Source organism: Danaus plexippus, chromosome 17, assembly GCF_018135715.1.
Source record: "Danaus plexippus chromosome 17, MEX_DaPlex, whole genome shotgun sequence".
Classification (NCBI taxonomy): domain Eukaryota; kingdom Metazoa; phylum Arthropoda; class Insecta; order Lepidoptera; family Nymphalidae; genus Danaus; species Danaus plexippus.
The window spans coordinates 8,729,829-8,747,809 of record NC_083548.1 but is presented as its reverse complement, the minus strand read 5'-3'; the positions used below and the strand labels follow the sequence as shown (position 1 = coordinate 8,747,809).

Below are 17,981 nucleotides of genomic sequence, written 5' to 3'. Positions count from 1 at the left end.
AGCGACTGCACCCATACACGATTACATCACTACATAATAATGGCCGACATGAATCGTCCCGGCGATAACCGGCTCGACTCTTATTAGATTCAACCTATGCTATTTGACGGGCGAGTCACCTCAGTCGTTTAAACAAAATAAATCTTATCGAACAACAGATAGCGAGGAGGACATCGAGACAGCACATTATTATATATATTTAATACATACAAGTTCGTGCGTGTGTCCATCATGAGAGCGTTTCTCTGGCCACAGATGTCGTCACCGTCGCAGCTGTCGCTCTTTGTCAATAGTTTTTATTATATTAATAGGCATTCATTAAATCATTATAATATATTAGTACGTGTTTTTTGTTGTCTAAGCTCTACGAGAATCTGGTATGGTTAGTAATTATCTCCTGCCTACTAAAGACTAGAGTTTTTATTGATCACAACGAGGCCCATGCGTCTGTGTGTTCGTGTGTGTAGTACTAGTGATAAGCATAGCGTATGACCCAGTTGGACGACTGACCGGCTTCAGACGAGACGATAACGGAAACCGAGCATATTGGATATAAAATAATAAATAATCAGCTCGGCCGAGGAGCGGAGCGAGCGCCTCCACACTGTGTCTAAGTTTACCATGTTTGTATGAGACCTAACATCTTGTGATGAAGAACCTCGGCTCACAGGGCTGATGTCGACCGGTTTGAGATAATTCAACAACTACAGTTCTCCAGTGACTTATTCCGCTGGCGGAGTGCTCCGTTTGATTTTAAGATCTATTTCATTGCAGTGGAGTGGAGATTACATCGTTACTATCAGTATCAACCTGTGTCCACGGTCCGCCCTCTCCGAAGAACAGATGTAATATTGCAATCAAGACACATTCTGCTTGTAGAACTGTTCTTGATCAAATGTTCGTGTACATTTTTGTACTTTTCTTCATCAGCTTCCGACATTCTTAGTCATTAAATGTCACCCCGGCTCGTATCATTAAAACGAACACAACGTCAACTCAAATAGAAGATGTTTATAAAATAATTACACATCAAATGTTTAACAAGGAAACAGAAGTGAGCTTAGCGTTAGAAGTGACGGCCGCGGGGAGAGCGGCGTCATCAGACAGGAACAGTCGGAGCTGGCAGACAGGAACTAGAGAGAGGCTGTGTCAGGAGCAACACGTGGACCGGCCGGGTTCACAGCACACTGTACGTGAACACCGCTTACCAAAGAACTGTTAGACTCGAAGTATTAGTAAACAGTGCGGGTCTCCTTCGACGCTCGATTTGTACAATACGAACCGGTTCATGAGATAACGATAGACATGACCAGTTATATATATGACAAACAAACACACACCTATACGTGCGCTGGGGAGTTGGAAGGACACGCAGACACGCAGACCTGCAGACCTGGCCGCCACTTACTGCGTGGAGGAAGCTGTCATATTCAATATGTTGTGACGAAATTAGTCTTATCGGAAATAAAAATTTTCAAACAGACGTAGTTCTCCAGTTAGTTGTAGGATGTTGTAAGTCCACCGTCCGCTCATCGGCGAAGCGTGTCCTCCCGAGGACACCGCACCTCCCACCAGCACAACTTGATCTAAATATTAGACGGAAAAATTGTAATATGACTTTGTCGACGGCGACTTCCGAATTTTGTTCGTAGAGGAATGGAACGTGACAAAAGAGCCAGCGCTATCTGTTGTTTGAAACTAAATAATAATGCTACAAACTATCGGAAGCTCCGCCGAGTAGGATTACATATAGCTGCTATCATTGGCGTGTCTACAGTACTGGCAAGTTTCATAAAGATCAGTAATTGCGCGAACGACTGAAAAAATCCTTTTACATATTAGATTAGTGAAGTGTTCACTAACATTAAATACTCAAATCATCAAAAATACAAGCCGACGTCGAGTCAGTTCATGTTGTAGTACTTTTACACACACACACAACACACACACACACACACTTTTCGTACTTTTATATATGAATGCATTTGAATTGGCCCATAGCTTATATATAATCACATGTCCTCAGGTTTCCAGAAGGCCAGGGGTCGCGACCCAATTGTATGCTAACCGGTGACTCACATACATTAATATACCGAAATAAAACAGAAACAGACCTTCAGAAACGAACCCACCGGGCGACATTCACATGCGACTCCCATACAGACGGACGGTCGCCCTCATTGATAACGAACATCTCTCGACCGGCGACACAAAGCGATATGTATTCTATTATATTATATGCATAATAAATAACAGAATTATTAATATATATATTATTTTATGACGACTATTAAACCGGAAAGAAATATTAGCAGGTTTATTGTTATGAGGCTTGAAGGAGAAGCGAGAGTCGCACACGCAGCCACGGGAGGTTGTCTCGATGCGACGGAGTCCAGAACATTAATATATAATTAAAGTGACAGATACCGAAGTGACGAGCTGCGGAACGCTGACACAAGTCATGACACGCGACACTCCGGTTTGATACAAAGACAAATTAATAGTTGTTTATTGTAAGCGACCCGCGGCAAATAAACAGCAGAGGACGCGCTATGTACTACACGTAATATACAGTTGCTAGTAGTGACATGTATATGTCATGTACATGTACATGTTATAATATGCCAATGTTTAAGTATAACATTTGTGTATTAAAGTGTGTGCGGAGAGATTTTGATTGGTCGTAACGGTTTATGGTGTCAAGGGCGAGCGGCTTAACGCGCTGTGAGTGTGTGCGTGTGCGTGTGTGAGTACACGTAGTTAATAACAAAGTGAGTGATTTAAAGTCTTTAGTGGTCGAAAGATTAGAGGAGGATGATAAAAAGAGATCGCCAGTGAGGAACTAACCGCGGGTTAGGAGAGAGGAGTCAGTAGTCACGTTGCTCAACTGACATTATAATAACCCCGACTGAGATACTTCACTCCTACCGCAACCTTTACGTAAAGATGAAACAATTGCCATGGACTGCTCACTGGGACTGCTGCAGGGCGAACTCCTCACGGAACACGCCATGTACGACGCTCAGCGACACCGGCACGGAGAGCCAGCTCGATGTGATCTCGTGGTAGGAGTCCCCTTATAAAGATAGATTGGACCAATTGCACCGCAAATAGACTGATTGTTAGATTGTCTAATTGAAGATAATTTTAAAACGCGGAAGGACGGGCGGGGCTGGTGTGGTAGTCTTTATAATACTGTCCTAGTAACAACACGCACGAGGCGTCGACCATAAGGTGGAGAAACTCAGTGGCAACACTGAGTAACGGGTTACTGACTAAACACACTGTCGGCTAATCTGTACATATATTAGATGGATTGACGTATGATACAGGTTATTTACATTACATAAACTTAAATATCAAAATGGGATTCTATTGAAAAGAATAGGATAAAATCACGTATACCTTCCAAAATAGATAGCCACAGTTGACGACACGTGTAACATACATACATACACACAGGAGGCGGGGCCTGCGTGTGCGTCTGTGTGTGTCGTGTGTCGGTACAAGCCGGCCCTTAATTACGTTGTTTACAAACGATCCAGGATGGATTTATACCGATCCCCTACCGTGACCTCACACACGATATACAGTTAGCGTTCGTATTTACATAACGAGTACATTGCGCGCCACGTACCACAACCACCGAGAAGATGTCTCGGCAACTAGCGATGGATCGCGAATCATAGAGAGAGTATAACGATACGACTCATCTGGTTATTGACAACAATACAAAGAGATCTGTGAAATTGTCGGAATTATAACTTATTATGATATTTACAACAATAACAAGGGGAGTTCGCTAGGAGACCACAGACCACAGCGACACTGATCAGATGGACTGAGGGAATTGGAGCCAGCGACAGAGACATGTATGATAACCTGTTAGAGGGTCTGCGGAGACACACAGAACAGAGAGCACACCTTCCTCATAACATAATGTACACTAAAAAAAAAACATATATCTGTTGGTAGTTGGTTCCAACCACAGTACCTATAGTATGATGATTAAGGACGAGCTGTGACGTCACCGGCACTGTTGACTGGCGCCCGTAACAGATGGCGCTAGTTCACTTAGAAACTAATCCGCTTGTAAAGTTAACGATTGAGATTTCATAAAAAAAAAAAATCTTATTAATATTAAAATACAGAAGTGGTGTTTGTCCTCACAAGATAAAACGTTTAGCTAATATTTTATACCCCTCTGTACCAGCGACATCCACTGCGAGACTCCTACCACATAAATATATATCTAGTATACCTAAATAGTTATCAATTAAAGGAGCCGATCTTTACCATTCGCACGGCGTTCGTACAAACTCTGTCTTGAATTGTATCCCGGGTCCCGGGTCCCGGGTGCTGCGGCCCGCGTCTCGGGGACCGTACATCGTCACGGTTCTTTTGTAATGTTCCAAAGCTGTTCACGTTAGTTACGACACCCGTGAAGTAATCTCTGATATCGTGTAATCAGTCTTCTCGTTACGATCGTTGCGGTTAGAAAGTTAAATACGCTAGCATTTTAAATTGCCATAGGGCTCAGTACGATATCAGCGAAGACATGCTGTTATATTATAAAAAGCGTTCGTCAGACCCTAATTGGAACAGAGAGGACCTCGGATCTACTGGAACATATATTATCTAATGTACTTCCTTTCAAGTCACATGTATGTACATACATGTACAGACCCAGCAAGGCGTCCTTAACAACATCTTTGCCTCCACAGGAGTGAACTCGGGTTTTAAGTTCGAGATTAATATAATATGTATTACAAAGTTGACGGACAAAATCAATTCTATATTTTGGTTCAAATTTAATTTTATTCTCCTCTTATCTTATTATATTTAGTATGAGATGTAACTTTAATCGTATCGTCAGAAGCCCTGGATCCTCTCCAGAGCCTCGTTGCCCTCTCCCTGCTGGACGCAGGTCGTTTGGACGTGAGTGTATCAGGATTCAGGGAGTGAGAGATGCGAGTGTATCAGTAAATAACAAAGCATGTTTAGAGTTTTTTGAAACTATGTATTTCTTTATATCTTCTACATTCCTCATTCTGTTACTTCTCATCGTCTACTTAACTTTGTTTTCGATCACAAGCGACGGACGCATCATAACACATCGTTAGTCTCGTTGTTCCACCTCACACGTTTACGAGTAACTTTACATAATATATATTTTACTGGAGTGAAGTCTAGTTGTATTATATTGTGCGTTCAAATTTCAAAACACTGGACCCTACGAACATTTAGATTCATAAAAAACTTGTCTGAAGACACACACACAGACAGACAGAGACAGACAGACAGACACACAGACAGACAGACAGAGACGGACTACGGTATTAATGTTACAGTGGTAAGTATCAACACACTGGGTCGGAGAACGCATCCATGCGATACAAAACAATCTTAAAAAGTACAATATTTATATTAACTTAAATAACTTAATACTCGTTACGACTATGCTATGCTATACTATTCTATGCTATGCTATGCTACGCTATATAATATAAACCTGAGATCTTTGCAGTATATTTACCCGGCCCGCGGCCGCTGCGGCCGGGGACCGGCTCCGTTAAAGTATATTCTCTTTTCTCATTAATTTTCTTTATATTATAATACATTACAATAGTAGTATCACAAATAAATGTACCAACCAGTACGGTCCCGGGAGACGTACGGACGTACGGACGTACGGACACACACACCCGGGCGGCGCTAATAAATACTATTACGAGTTGCCGACCACGTCCGCGGTACACTGAGATCATGAGGCGCCCACCACCACACCACCAGCACTCCGTCGCGACTTAACATTACATATCACGCTGTGCTTTTTTTTCGTTAACAAAAATATAATATACATAGAACATTGATATCCGATTAAAACTCCACCTCGCCCTTACTCCGCCTGACTCCGGAATAGCTTCTTCTTCTCTATCGTGAACTGGGGGCTGATGATGATGGTGCCGCCTCTCGTGAGGTTCCTGCGAAAACGGTCACTCGTCAGTCTACTTTCAACTCCTCGAGACGCGAGAGTCGTCGTGGGCAGAAGCAGATACTCACTTTAAGAATTGCGGCAGCAGGCTGGTCCAGTTGGTGGCGTCGTGTTCGAGGTGAAGGTGTATCTCGTGGGTGGTGACGGTGTTCGGGTCTATCTTGAAGGCCGCTAGGCGGCGACCGGCCACGTCCACGAGTACTGCGGCGCCCCGGGCTCCGCACGGCTCGCCCTCGGCCAACACCAGCGCCTGGCGCGCCGCCCTCGCCAACAGCTCCGCGGGCACCAGCACCTCAGCCGTGGCCAGGTCGCTGGCTCCTTTGGCCGCCCGCAGCTCTCTTTCGAGCCGCTGGGCCAGCGCCGCTTCCGTTGGGACGGGCGCCGCCGCCTCCCGCCATGTCGGCCCGCTCCAAGCTACGGAAGAAGACACCCTTCAGATTATCGACCGACATGGCTGAAATATGTAGGAACGGGAAAAGCTATGGGGACTCTAATAAGAACATTAAAAAATTTAATGGAATGCATGACAAGGTCGCGAGCCGACCCAGCTGGTGGAGCTGGTACAGTTTGATCACCGTCTCCAGCGGCAGAGGCTGCGCGCGCCGCCAAGCAACCGGCCGGCGGTCGCACGCTCAGTTAGTGGCCGGTTAGAAAGTCGGCGCACCTCCCCGCTTCTTCCTCCTCACAATACTCTATAGAAAGCGACACTCACCTTTCTCATTATTGAATCCGACTCTAAACTGGCTCGTGACCGGCAGTATCTCCATGTCTTCCAAATCTTCACTTATATTGTACACTTGCCGACGCGAAAAGATGGAACCGCTCCGTCGCGGAATCTAAAAAACTATAAAATATCACGTCTCTTTTGTACTGCAAACGCGCACTGTCGAGAGATCTATATGAACCGAGAGAAGGTCTTAGGCCAACTTCACAGCTTCAGTTCGGATCAGTTCTTGTGACCTCGGAGCTTCGTGTCTCACCCTCGGCTCACCGTCACACGGACCCTATCTCTCTGTGTGTTGGATTGACGATTGCCGATGCCGCGTTCCGAACCCCCATTATATAGAAAGCCGAGAGGGGGGTGAGGGGCGACTCTCCGCGGGAGAGCGCGGGGTGTCCGTCCGCCAGTCCGCCCTCGGCCGCGGTGATAGACGCATGTCTTCGTGCCGGCTCTCGATCGTTAGCCGGCCGGCTTCTTTGTTCTTGTCGTAGCGGTGCAATAGTTGGGAGTTGACAAGGTTTCGAATACATTTAGCTAACAGAGTGCTTACAGTTCATTAGTCTCTTAACATTGATATCATTAAGGTTTTTGTCTTATATCGTAACGGCCAGGTCACGTACACCAGTATCACTTCTGTAAATTTTAACAAAATTATGTTAAACGTTTTTAGTCTATTATCACATATATATATATATACATATACATATACATGTATAGTATATTCTATACATTTGTTATTTAACCTCTTCAGTTGTAATTTTAACAGAAAATGTAATATTTTAATTAGCTATAGTTACCAAAAATCTTGTAAAACTATAAGAATTGTAAATTAATATATGAGTCCAAGGCTTGCGAGTGTTCTCAACAATATTTTCATTTATTTACTGTTTGCTTGTTTGTGATTTCATTACGTGAAGTGACGTGTGTGTACAAAGCGAAAACAAAGCATTGTTCGTATTTGTATATTCTTACAAAATTGTTAAAATTGAATTGGAAATAAGTTTCTTCGTAGTATTCATAGAAAAAATTTATTTAAATATATAAAATTATTTTACAATATCAAATTATTCTTTTATGTGATAAGAAAAAAACTTATAAATCTTGAATATGTATAAAATATTAAATAAAGCGAGCAAACAGAACAACACATTTCATAAGGTGGTACAGAATTATCATTAGTTATCGGTTTTGTAATTTTCCAAATAAGCATTGTTTCGAACCTACTCCACTAACAATGGTCGTGGTAGTTTTGTCCCCGGTCTGGGAATAAGTGCACTTAGCAACAGTGACGTCAACTCGTGATTGAAATCGTAGCAGTCAGTCGATAACATAATGATAAATTAGGTATAGTTAGGTCCCGAGTTCTTACGTTGCATCAGCTCGCTAGATCTTTCTATTCACATTTCCGACGGATTTGGTGAAATGTTTGTTTTTATAAAACCGTAAGTAAAATGATTCAATGACGTAAGTAAAGTCGTGTTTAAAGTGATAATATAAGGTTAGGACAATCCTAGAAAAAGTGTTCAAATGTTTGTCTGCGCTCTCGGCACTGATTCACACCAACGACAATGCAAAAAAACTTACTGACCGTTGAAAATTGATTTCATTGAAAATAAAACTAAATTCATGACGGTCTATATATTTAATATGTCATATTACAATAGAGAAAGTATCAGCTCTATAAGGATGTACTAACGTCAGTGTAATTCAGTTATGTTAAATTATGAAGCGGTTCCTTTGTTATCATTCGCTCTTTATCAGCGAGTAAATTTAAATGTACAGTAACGTGAAGTCGGTAATACGAGAGTAATAATTCGGTTAAAGACGATAAGAACCGTCTAATAAACTTATCGTTTCGTTGCGAAATCACAAACGGGATTTAATTCCGTTTATGTGTGATATAGATATAGTTACGTCTCCATTGTAACTTACAACGAGTGCCTGTCTCCCGGCGTCTCCTCTAGTCTGTCCAAACCTGTTCCTAATGTTTAAGCCCGATCGGTGAGTTTCGGAAAGAACTTCCTAGAATTAACTATTGTTGTACTGCGATAAATGATCGATAGTGTAAATTACCTCATTAAATATTTTGAACAAGAGTTAAGAATAAAAGTTAATAAAAAATAGAAATCTAAGAGGCTCGATGAAATCTTATAATCCTATTTTATTTATAGCTGCCACGTATCAAGCACGGCCTGTATTGTGTAGTGTACCAGTCCGAGCTGTGGGAACTGTGCGTTAAATTTTAATTAATGTAATGAATAATCCATGAGCTTGCCTCTTGTCATGTCATGTTCTGTTTTGTTCGGTTGTTTATTATATTTAATATCCAACGAGTCACTGGAGTAAACTGTTCTGTAACCCGAGTAGTTGTTATGTTTGTGACTGTTCGCTGTTCGCAAGTCGCCGGCCGCCATTTTGTCTAACACTAGAGCAGAGTACGCGGCTTGCGGCTCGCGAGTCACACACTTGATATATACATGATTTAAAACATTATAATGTGACCTTCTGATACCAAAATGATTGTAACGTGAGTGATATGAATGATTATTGTTAATATACAAATAAACATATGATACCGAGACTGTTTTTCATTCGGTGCGTCCGCCCCTGTTATCTAGGAATCCATTATTTTAAATACTTTACGCTATTAGCTTTTAGGTTAATGTGGTCGTCCGTACACAGACGAGATTAACAGATGGAGGTTATCAGCAGTTTTAACGTTCGACTTATCTCTGACCGACTGATCTTAATGTAATCATGTCTTATGGACCGATCGAGAGCTCTCAAAACTTAAATACATTTATATTGTTATAATTTTAATATAAAATATTGAAACTGCTTACAAGACAATAGAAGCCAGTGCTGGCAGAGTAAGCGGAACTTACTTGGGCAGTTGGCTCTCGTAATGCGATATTAAATATGTATTAATATTGGTGTTTCAAGGTCGCCGATACCTATTGATAAGTAAAGCAATAATTTGTTTTGTTGATTACAGTTCTACACCGTCAGATCGTTGAAGTCTCCCAGTTGTAGTGTTTCGCTCCACTTGTATGTACACATTGAGGTATATCCTCTAGCTATATAAATAGCTCTCAGCATCGCATAACTCTCCAAACATCATTTATGTTAATGATTTATCGGAAGCCATATTCAATTATTCGTCCGTTAAGAGGATCGTAACTAAAGTATTAAATCCCCGTAATGACAGCGAGCGAGCCCCGCTCGCTGGCCGGAGCCGGAGCCCGAGCGAGCGAACCGAAGCACCGATTTCGGGCTATAACTTTTGATTTATGTATCGCGCCACCGGCAACCCTCGCCGAGCCACTCCCGACCCTATCAGCTCGGCCCAGCGTCCACATTCCTGCAGTAGCTACACTAATAAGGGTTATAATGAAACTCCTCTCATATTATATCCTCGTCGTAATCGCTCGTGAGCTATACGTCGTCGCCGGCCGCGATACCTTCCCCATAATGACTTACAAACAACGCGGGGACCGCGGCCCGAAGCTCACTTGTTTATTTCTCATTATGTATTATATAACCTCAACAAACTTACATATGATGTCTCCCGACTCGCCCTCCCACTCTATTAAAGAAACTGTTGTAATTAAAGTCGAAACACAACCCGCGAGACTCGACAGCTCCTTTGTTCGCTTTTTGAAAATTGAACCATTATTTTGACGCGTCCACCCATCGGAATGTAGACTGTAGTACGGAATATAGTACTGTGGCAGTAAAGCTCAAAATTCAATGCGAGCCTTCACTCCACACGAACAATGTATAGCTTCTTTTGTAATTCTGTTAAAGTAATTCGAGTTCAATTGCATTTTGGCAAAGTTTATTTTTCAACGCGAGCGATCTCTCGGTACACGGAACGCACTTCTGATACATAAGATTGGTTTTTGTATAACTACAAAAAAGTTGGAAATAATAGTTTAAAAAAACTAAAAAAACACGCTTTTTATAGAAATCAAAAAAAAAATGTAGTTTTTAAATAATAAAATCCGCGTAGTAAAACCGAATAATACTAGTTTCATTTAAATGAGTACTCGCGAAAATCTTAGATCTCACTATTTTGTTAATTTAAATTTATTAAAATTTATTTTCTATTTTTTAGTTCGGTTTTCTATAAAAAGCGTGTTTTTTAGTTTTTTTTTAACTATTATTTATTTTCTACTTTTTAGTTTGGTTTATTTATAATAGCTTTTTTTTTCAATTTTAATTAAGTTTCTTACCTTATCGACTATAGATGAAAATTATATAAATTAACAAAAATCACATTTTGCAAATTGAAAAATGGAATAATTTTATCAAATTAGTGTATTGTCATCCGTCCTCGATAAATCTACAAAGTTTGAACGAAATCTTGCCGTTTAAAGTAGGTCAAAATCGCGCCCAAAGAAGTCGGTTACAAACATGCAGGTGAAGCTAATAAAAAACCTATAAAAAGGGTTCGGAAACAATTAACGAACTATCCTCAAGTACACGGTTATAAAGGTTCCCTAAAAATTATTGTAATACAAATCAAGTCGAAATATATATAATAAATATATTATGTAATCTGTAGTCATAAAGACGACGGTCGCCTGGCGATGGAGGGAAAGTTGAAGTCGACGTCACAACGATGCGAGTGTGAAACGGCTTGTATTATAATGTTAGGTGGACACTTCACACAGTGTGATGAGTTGAGATCGATCACACGCATCACACAGTCAACCCCAGCCTGCCACGGTTGACGGTCGACAGCTTTGTTTACCATTGGGACGCCTTGGTAACCCCGTGACGGTAATAATTTCACCTTTGCCGAAAAGAACGACTGTCCCAGCATGTCCCCGGCCGCGCATGGTGACCTTGAGGGTTGCCATGGCAACACATCGACGAACACAAATCACAACCGAGTCGCGGACAGCGCTCAAGTCACAAGTCGTCACACGTTAGCGAGTAAAGACCCACTACATTAGTTGTGAATGATGAATATATATGAGTTATGATGAAATGTGAGCAGTTCCTCTCCTTCAGTTACAGTATACATAGAGTACACTATAATAAACTAATAGTTGATCGTGGGGGGAAAAATTGGTTAGTTCATTTGCGAGGCCTGTAATCACCGAATGTTTCAAGTCGGGGCGATGAGCCGCTTACTCGAGATGTATAATTATAAGTTGAGGACATGATTAGAGAATTCATTTAGAACACAAAATACGTTCACGGTTCAGAGGCCGTCAGTAATAAAAATAATAATGGCGACGAAGGCAAGAGGAGAGTGGACGGCGGAGTTGGGTTCAGACAATGTTGCGAACGAAGAACAACCGTCGCTACCACTCCCACGCACAGCCGACCAGCACTCACTGACTCATCTTTTATTTAATATCTACGTTGTTTGAAGAGTTTTAGTTGTCATCGGGATATATTCAATTTGTGCATATTTTTCTAAACACAATTCTCCCCCGCTCTCCCTGTCTTTCCCCCGATCCTTCCCCCGGGGCTCCTGCCGCCCCCCCGGGAGCCAGCCTGAACCCCGTCGATGTAACGAGTCAACGATTAGATTTAAATCTCATTCACTTGGCCGTGTGTAACTAGTTCCAGTGCTTCGACACTGCGTGACGTTACACAGAGATGATATAAATATATTCGGCTGATAGTAAACTGACTTTACTTACTTGTACTTAGATAACGATAAATTCGTTACAGAATATTAACCAATCGTTTTATTTAAACAATTCAATAATAATATAGTCCTAACAACAACTGTCCAGGGACGCTAATCCTACATGAAGGTCTGGTGTGAGTGTTGCTGTGGTGGCCGGTGAGTGAGTGTCTTCTGTTAACTCGACCAGTTATTATGTCGTCTTTTTCCACAGTTTCCATCATGATATATGATTAACTGGGAAGGCGAGGCTCTGAAACAACACTAACAGACTCACACGCACACACACACTCACATACTGAACGGCTCCGTGTACAAACTGATCTTAAAGAAATGTGCTCTGACGACACCTCGAAGCTGGTTTGCCGATCATGGTAGACCTCACTGCAGACTTGGCAGAAGAACCTTATGTAGAAGTAGTCATTGTAATGACAAAATTTTTCTCTATTCATAACCTAATGTAACAGTCTCCCAAGGCTCAGCGACACCTTCACTTACTCACTCACTCGCTCTGTGTGTGTTATTTCATCCTGAACATCCTCCGAATTCCAAAGTCTCAGCCACTTAACATTTTTTTTTCGTTTTTATGTTACTTGTGATTAAGATCTTGTGTTAATGCGAGAGACACTCTTGTAAGACCTAGAGGAATGGAGGAAGGCTATACCCCAGGGAGAAGATTTCAACACACGTCAGTCACGTCCATGAGATTCCGCATGAGGTCGGGCCATTGTTCACAGGTTATATAAAAACGAAGACACGGTCTCGAATAAGTCTCGAGCTACTGTTTGTGTGTGTGTGTGTGTGTGTGTGTGTGTGTGTGTGTGTGTGTGTCGGCGCGCTATCAGCTGGCGGTGACGTCACCGGCGTCTGTTGCTAAGCGGCTCAGGACGTGACACAGCTGAAATGAATATTACAAATATTAGAGAGAACATGTCTTTACTGATAATTGTATAAAATATTATTATATATGAGTGAGTGTGTTAATATATATGGAAGTTTTGTAACAGCAATGGAAACGTGATACATTCAAGATGTCAATTTTATTCAACACTTGTTAATAATAGTAAAACATCAAATGTGAAAACCAACGAGTTCTACTGATCACGTCACACGAACCACCCACAGACCGATCGAACCTGTGATTGATACGGAACATGGATTCTTAATATAAAGAAGTAGTGTTGGTTTATATTCATATTGCAAGTTGGTTACACGGCAGGCTTGCGGTCCGCCGCCGCTGGGCGCTGGACTAGTGTGTCGCGTGTCTCCGCTCGTCTTGCTTAACATACAACAATACAATCAACAATTAGCTGTTCTGAGACAGTTTCCTGAGGGCACGACGTGGACCCACTCACTCACTCACTCACCGTCATTCTTTATAAAAGGAAATATGATTGAATTAGGGAGTTTCACTGACATTCATCGCTCCTCCAGGACCTTTTTTATTTAATTGCCTGACAACTTAATATACACGAGTGTAATGAAAGGTTTAAAGAGAAACCGAGTTCAGTCATAACAATTTGATGATTATTATACAAAAAAGCATCTGGAGCCTCTGGAGCCTCTGGAGCCGGCGTGTCTCAACTCTAAACATATGAGCGATGCTTCATACAAGAAATGATTACTCTAAAAAAATTTTGATTTAAATTACGAAGAACGCATAGAAAAAAAACGTGCGTCTCGAGGTTCAAACGCGTATCATATAGTTTTAAATTTAAATAGTAATGTAATTACAACCAATAACTAATAATAATGGATACAGTAACTCTGACCTCCTGAATCAGCTCACTCCTAACTTTGTCGACTCCTAACTTTTCCTGATTGTCGCCCGACGGCTGAGCGAGGTGTAGTCACCGGTCATGTCCTGACGCGCAGCAACATGAGCCTCCGATGTGTTTCACAATAACTCAAGCCGGTCGACGCTGAATCACTCTGTGTGTGTTTAACGAAAATTAATGAAAAAGTTGTGCGAGTATTATATTAAAATAATTCGACTCGTCGCATAGAAATATATTTATCAATTACGTCATCGGATTCAACAAATAATTAATTCTGACAGCGGATGGTCGGAGCGACAAAGAACTGTCGCCAACAAAAAGAAGTCCGTGATGACTTGTAACGATAATGTAATATTGTAATGTTTGTAGATCATTATATACTGGCCGTTGCCTGCTTCATCGCCCGCGTATTGAACCTGAACTTGAACGTATTTAAGGAAAACGCCCTTTTTGTAAACCGTTAACAAAATAGCATCCGGTACACCTTATGGCATTACCTGCACTCGAGTCAGAACCCTCCTAGAGATTAACCGGAGCAAACAGACGGACACACAAACAATTTTAACAAAAGATTTAAGTCGTTAGTTTTAGTGAGAGGCCGATAATATGAAACTACAATCAGACACATCGTTAACCTCATCGCGTATTGTTTCATATTTTGCAATAATTTCGTAATATTTGTAGTCACTATAGTAAGTAACCCCTGGTTCCCGGAATCCTCACTCACTCATACAAGAAGCTCGAATTTGGTTTTATTTATAAGAAAAGTTGAAGGTTGTCCGTCAAACGGAAGGGTTGTGTTGCTATTCTAATACGAATGGTTTATTTCATGAGACTGGTCCGCGACAATATTTGACAGGAATGATGATGGGAGCTCTGGGTCAGCTCACTACGGGGTCAGAGGTCACCGCGCTTGAGACACTTTTAATCAGATCGATATTGTAATGTGATCCCTCGAGGCTCGGCGACTCGGAACTATCAAACATCCTCATTACTATAAAAATATTTGTACTTTACAAATGAACAGATTTTGTAATTAAATTACATATATACAATAAACCGAGTGTCGGATGAAGCTGGTGGAGCTGGCGGAGCTGGCGGAGCTGGTGTGCAGAACATACCATCAGACAATGAACTGATAGTGTCGTCAGGTAAGGAGAAATGACAAATATTATATTTAAGGAAGGATTGAAAAACTTTTGAATGTTGTTTTATAGTATTTTTATAGCAAACTATTCCAGTGCAAGGTGACTTTTGGATTTATTTACGTTAGACCATAAACGTGAACGCACGACTCAGTTCCAGCGTGTCCGATGTGAGTGCCTGAGTGCTGACTGTCTGGGCTGGTCGCTGTCACCCGGGTATTAATGTTGTAGTAGATGGCGCGAGTCACGTACAACATCAATTAGATAATCTCATTAACATTCTACATTGACAACGAAATTTAATATACATAGTTACAAATGTGAATCACAAAACATATAAAGTCTTTGTAATGTAAGTGGTTCCGTAAAAAAGACGAAGTATCGGTCGTTGCGTATGCCTACCGACCACCTTATACCTACTTGCAATGTGATTGCCGGTGTGGATGTGATGGATGTTCACCACTTGTAAGTTGTTAACCAAAGTACCTACAAGTCCTACCACCAGACAAGTGCCATTTCATCATATCGACAATAATAATATTAATATACTATATAATAGATTTCTCCAGTCCTTAACTCTGACTGTCGGTACATGGACGGACGGACCCGGAATGAAGTCAAAGACGTATTTTTAATCTATATGTATCTGTAACAGTGTGCGAGTGTCTCGCAACGTCTCTGGACCGGGAGCCCCTCCTCTGGACGAGTCGCTCGAGTCACGTAACGCTGGTCTTATCACATCGCTGATAACACGCCAGACTGGCCGGCGTGCTGTGGAAAATTTATAGATTTACTACACGTTTATAATGAATCATAGGTTTAAATGTAACACCGACACAGCCTCCCCGCCAGATCCAAGAGCGGACTTCCAACGAGTTGAGTACAACAGATACATTCACTAAGAGTCTGGTAACATTTTAAATTTTATAAATCTCATGATTCAACACTTAAATTTGGACAGGTCAGCTGTGACAGGTGTGTGGCGCAACGCAGCGACCGAAGCAAAGTACTGCGGGAACTGCAACCACGGGGATTTGCAATGCTAATATATAAAATATGTAGAGTAGCTTTAATGATGTTTACTTCGCTGATAAAAAACATGTAAGGTTCAGTAACGTGAGGTAATTTCCTTTTCAATTATATTCTTATTATGCTGTGAGGTCCTCTCTATAAGAAACTTTATCTTAGTGTGTTCGTGGTTTTTGTCCTCGCTACTGATACAATTATGTTTTTATATTCGAATCCCTCATTAATTTGCTTTAATAATTCAAACACAGTTTTTTGAATGCTTTAAATCGACAGTCCTATCATAAATTTGATCCGGCGCGGATGTACTCAAGTGACCGTTTCGTCTCAGTCGTTAGTACACCATAGGTAATGATGGTGTGCGCAAAAAACGCCAGAATCATTTAGAAGGAGATCGTGAGGTGGCCCGGTGAGACGGAGCGAGGGTCGCAGCGGGAGACCAGCTCCGACCGTTCTACGTGACTCTTGATTGTGTACTTTCGTAAATGTCTCGATCGCTTCGGAATCGAAACGACGCTTTCCGGTAGGAAACGAAGTGCGCGTGGATTCCGGCGACCTTGAATTTTAATCTTAACTGGACTTGTAATAATAGAATATAAAACTGTTTTCCAGTGAGCGACGAAGGGGCGCGGGGGGCGGCGGGGGCTGGCCGGCGTGCGGATGGCATGCACTCAACCGCCGTGACATTATATGAATCATTGCTTAAAGTTCTACCGAAGCCATAAGAGTTAGCGACTCGTGAGCCGTGACTCATTTTCACCGGCTCTACTCCAATTATTCAAGTCGTTCAATGATTATTTTTAACATTATATGTGTAGATACTTGACTCAGTAAAGTCGTATGTCCTTACACTCGGCGCTTTACATTTCTTCTACCGATCGAAACAAAGAATGCACAATGATATATTTTAACCTACTTTATATTAAAGTGAATATAACGCTGAGCGCTGAGTCAGTTGACACCTGCTAGGTTTCAGTGAAGTCTAGACGACTGCATGCCTACTCGAAACTCGTGGCTGTGTTACAATAACCCTTAACAATACATCACACATGACTGATGGGCCCGCGGTTGTTCCGAACTCGTACAATCGGAACACCCGGTTGTTTTTTTATTTTTATGAAATTTTAGAACCACAAAACAAAAAAAATCACACTTTTGGGATCGTTTCTACAACAAACGAAATGGCGGCGACGAAGCGAATGTGACCCGGCGAGGAATATCGGGTAAATCGAGGAAGGTCGGCCAGCGAGTTTGTCTCTGGGTAACTGGGGAGCAAATCGAGACGAGACGGAAACATCGGCTTCATATGAGAGAAACAGAGATGTAAGAGAAGGGCTAGGGACCCTTATAGGGAAGGTGACGCGCTACCTGCAGACGAGCCAAGGTTCATCGGGCAGGTTGACTATTGACAGACACACGGACACACGGACAATGATGCCTAGCTTATAACTTAAGATATGGAAGCTCCGTAACGGGCCCCTAACTGTCTACTGTAACTCAATCAAGGCCCGTCATGTCTGACCAAAAGTCGTCAGTTATCGCCCTCCTAACTTTTCCCATACAGCGGGTGATGTAAATGTATTTTCACTAGAATTAATTCACCAGTTTTCCTCATTCCGTGTTCCGGCCTCGTTCCCCGAGCTGGTCGCGCGTGTACGTGAGCCCCGGC

General features: G+C 41.8%; 1 protein-coding gene across 1 annotated transcript; it reads right to left on the bottom strand.

Annotated features, from left to right (window-relative positions):
• Positions 1 to 4,999: 4,999 nt before the first annotated feature.
• LOC116771086 (protein charybde-like) lies at positions 5,000 to 7,015 on the bottom strand. The gene is made up of 3 exons (XM_032662779.2): positions 6,708 to 7,015; positions 6,064 to 6,409; positions 5,000 to 5,984 (listed from the first exon to the last, which is right to left on the bottom strand). The coding sequence occupies exons 1-3, from the start codon at positions 6,760 to 6,762 to the stop codon at positions 5,900 to 5,902; spliced, it is 486 nt and encodes a 161-aa protein (XP_032518670.2). The 5' UTR covers positions 6,763 to 7,015; the 3' UTR covers positions 5,000 to 5,899.
• Positions 7,016 to 17,981: the final 10,966 nt, after the last annotated feature.

Bases quoted from the DNA above. Each gene is read 5' to 3' on its own strand.
- LOC116771086 (XM_032662779.2), bottom strand. From the start codon at position 6,762: ATGGAGATACTGCCGGTCACGAGCCAGTTTAGAGTCGGATTCAATAAT. The intron at 6,410-6,707 runs GTGAGTGTCGCT...CTTCTTCCGTAG, and splicing joins CGGATTCAATAATGAGAAAG to CTTGGAGCGGGCCGACATGG. The intron at 5,985-6,063 runs GTGAGTATCTGC...CCGTTTTCGCAG, and splicing joins CTGCTGCCGCAATTCTTAAA to GAACCTCACGAGAGGCGGCA.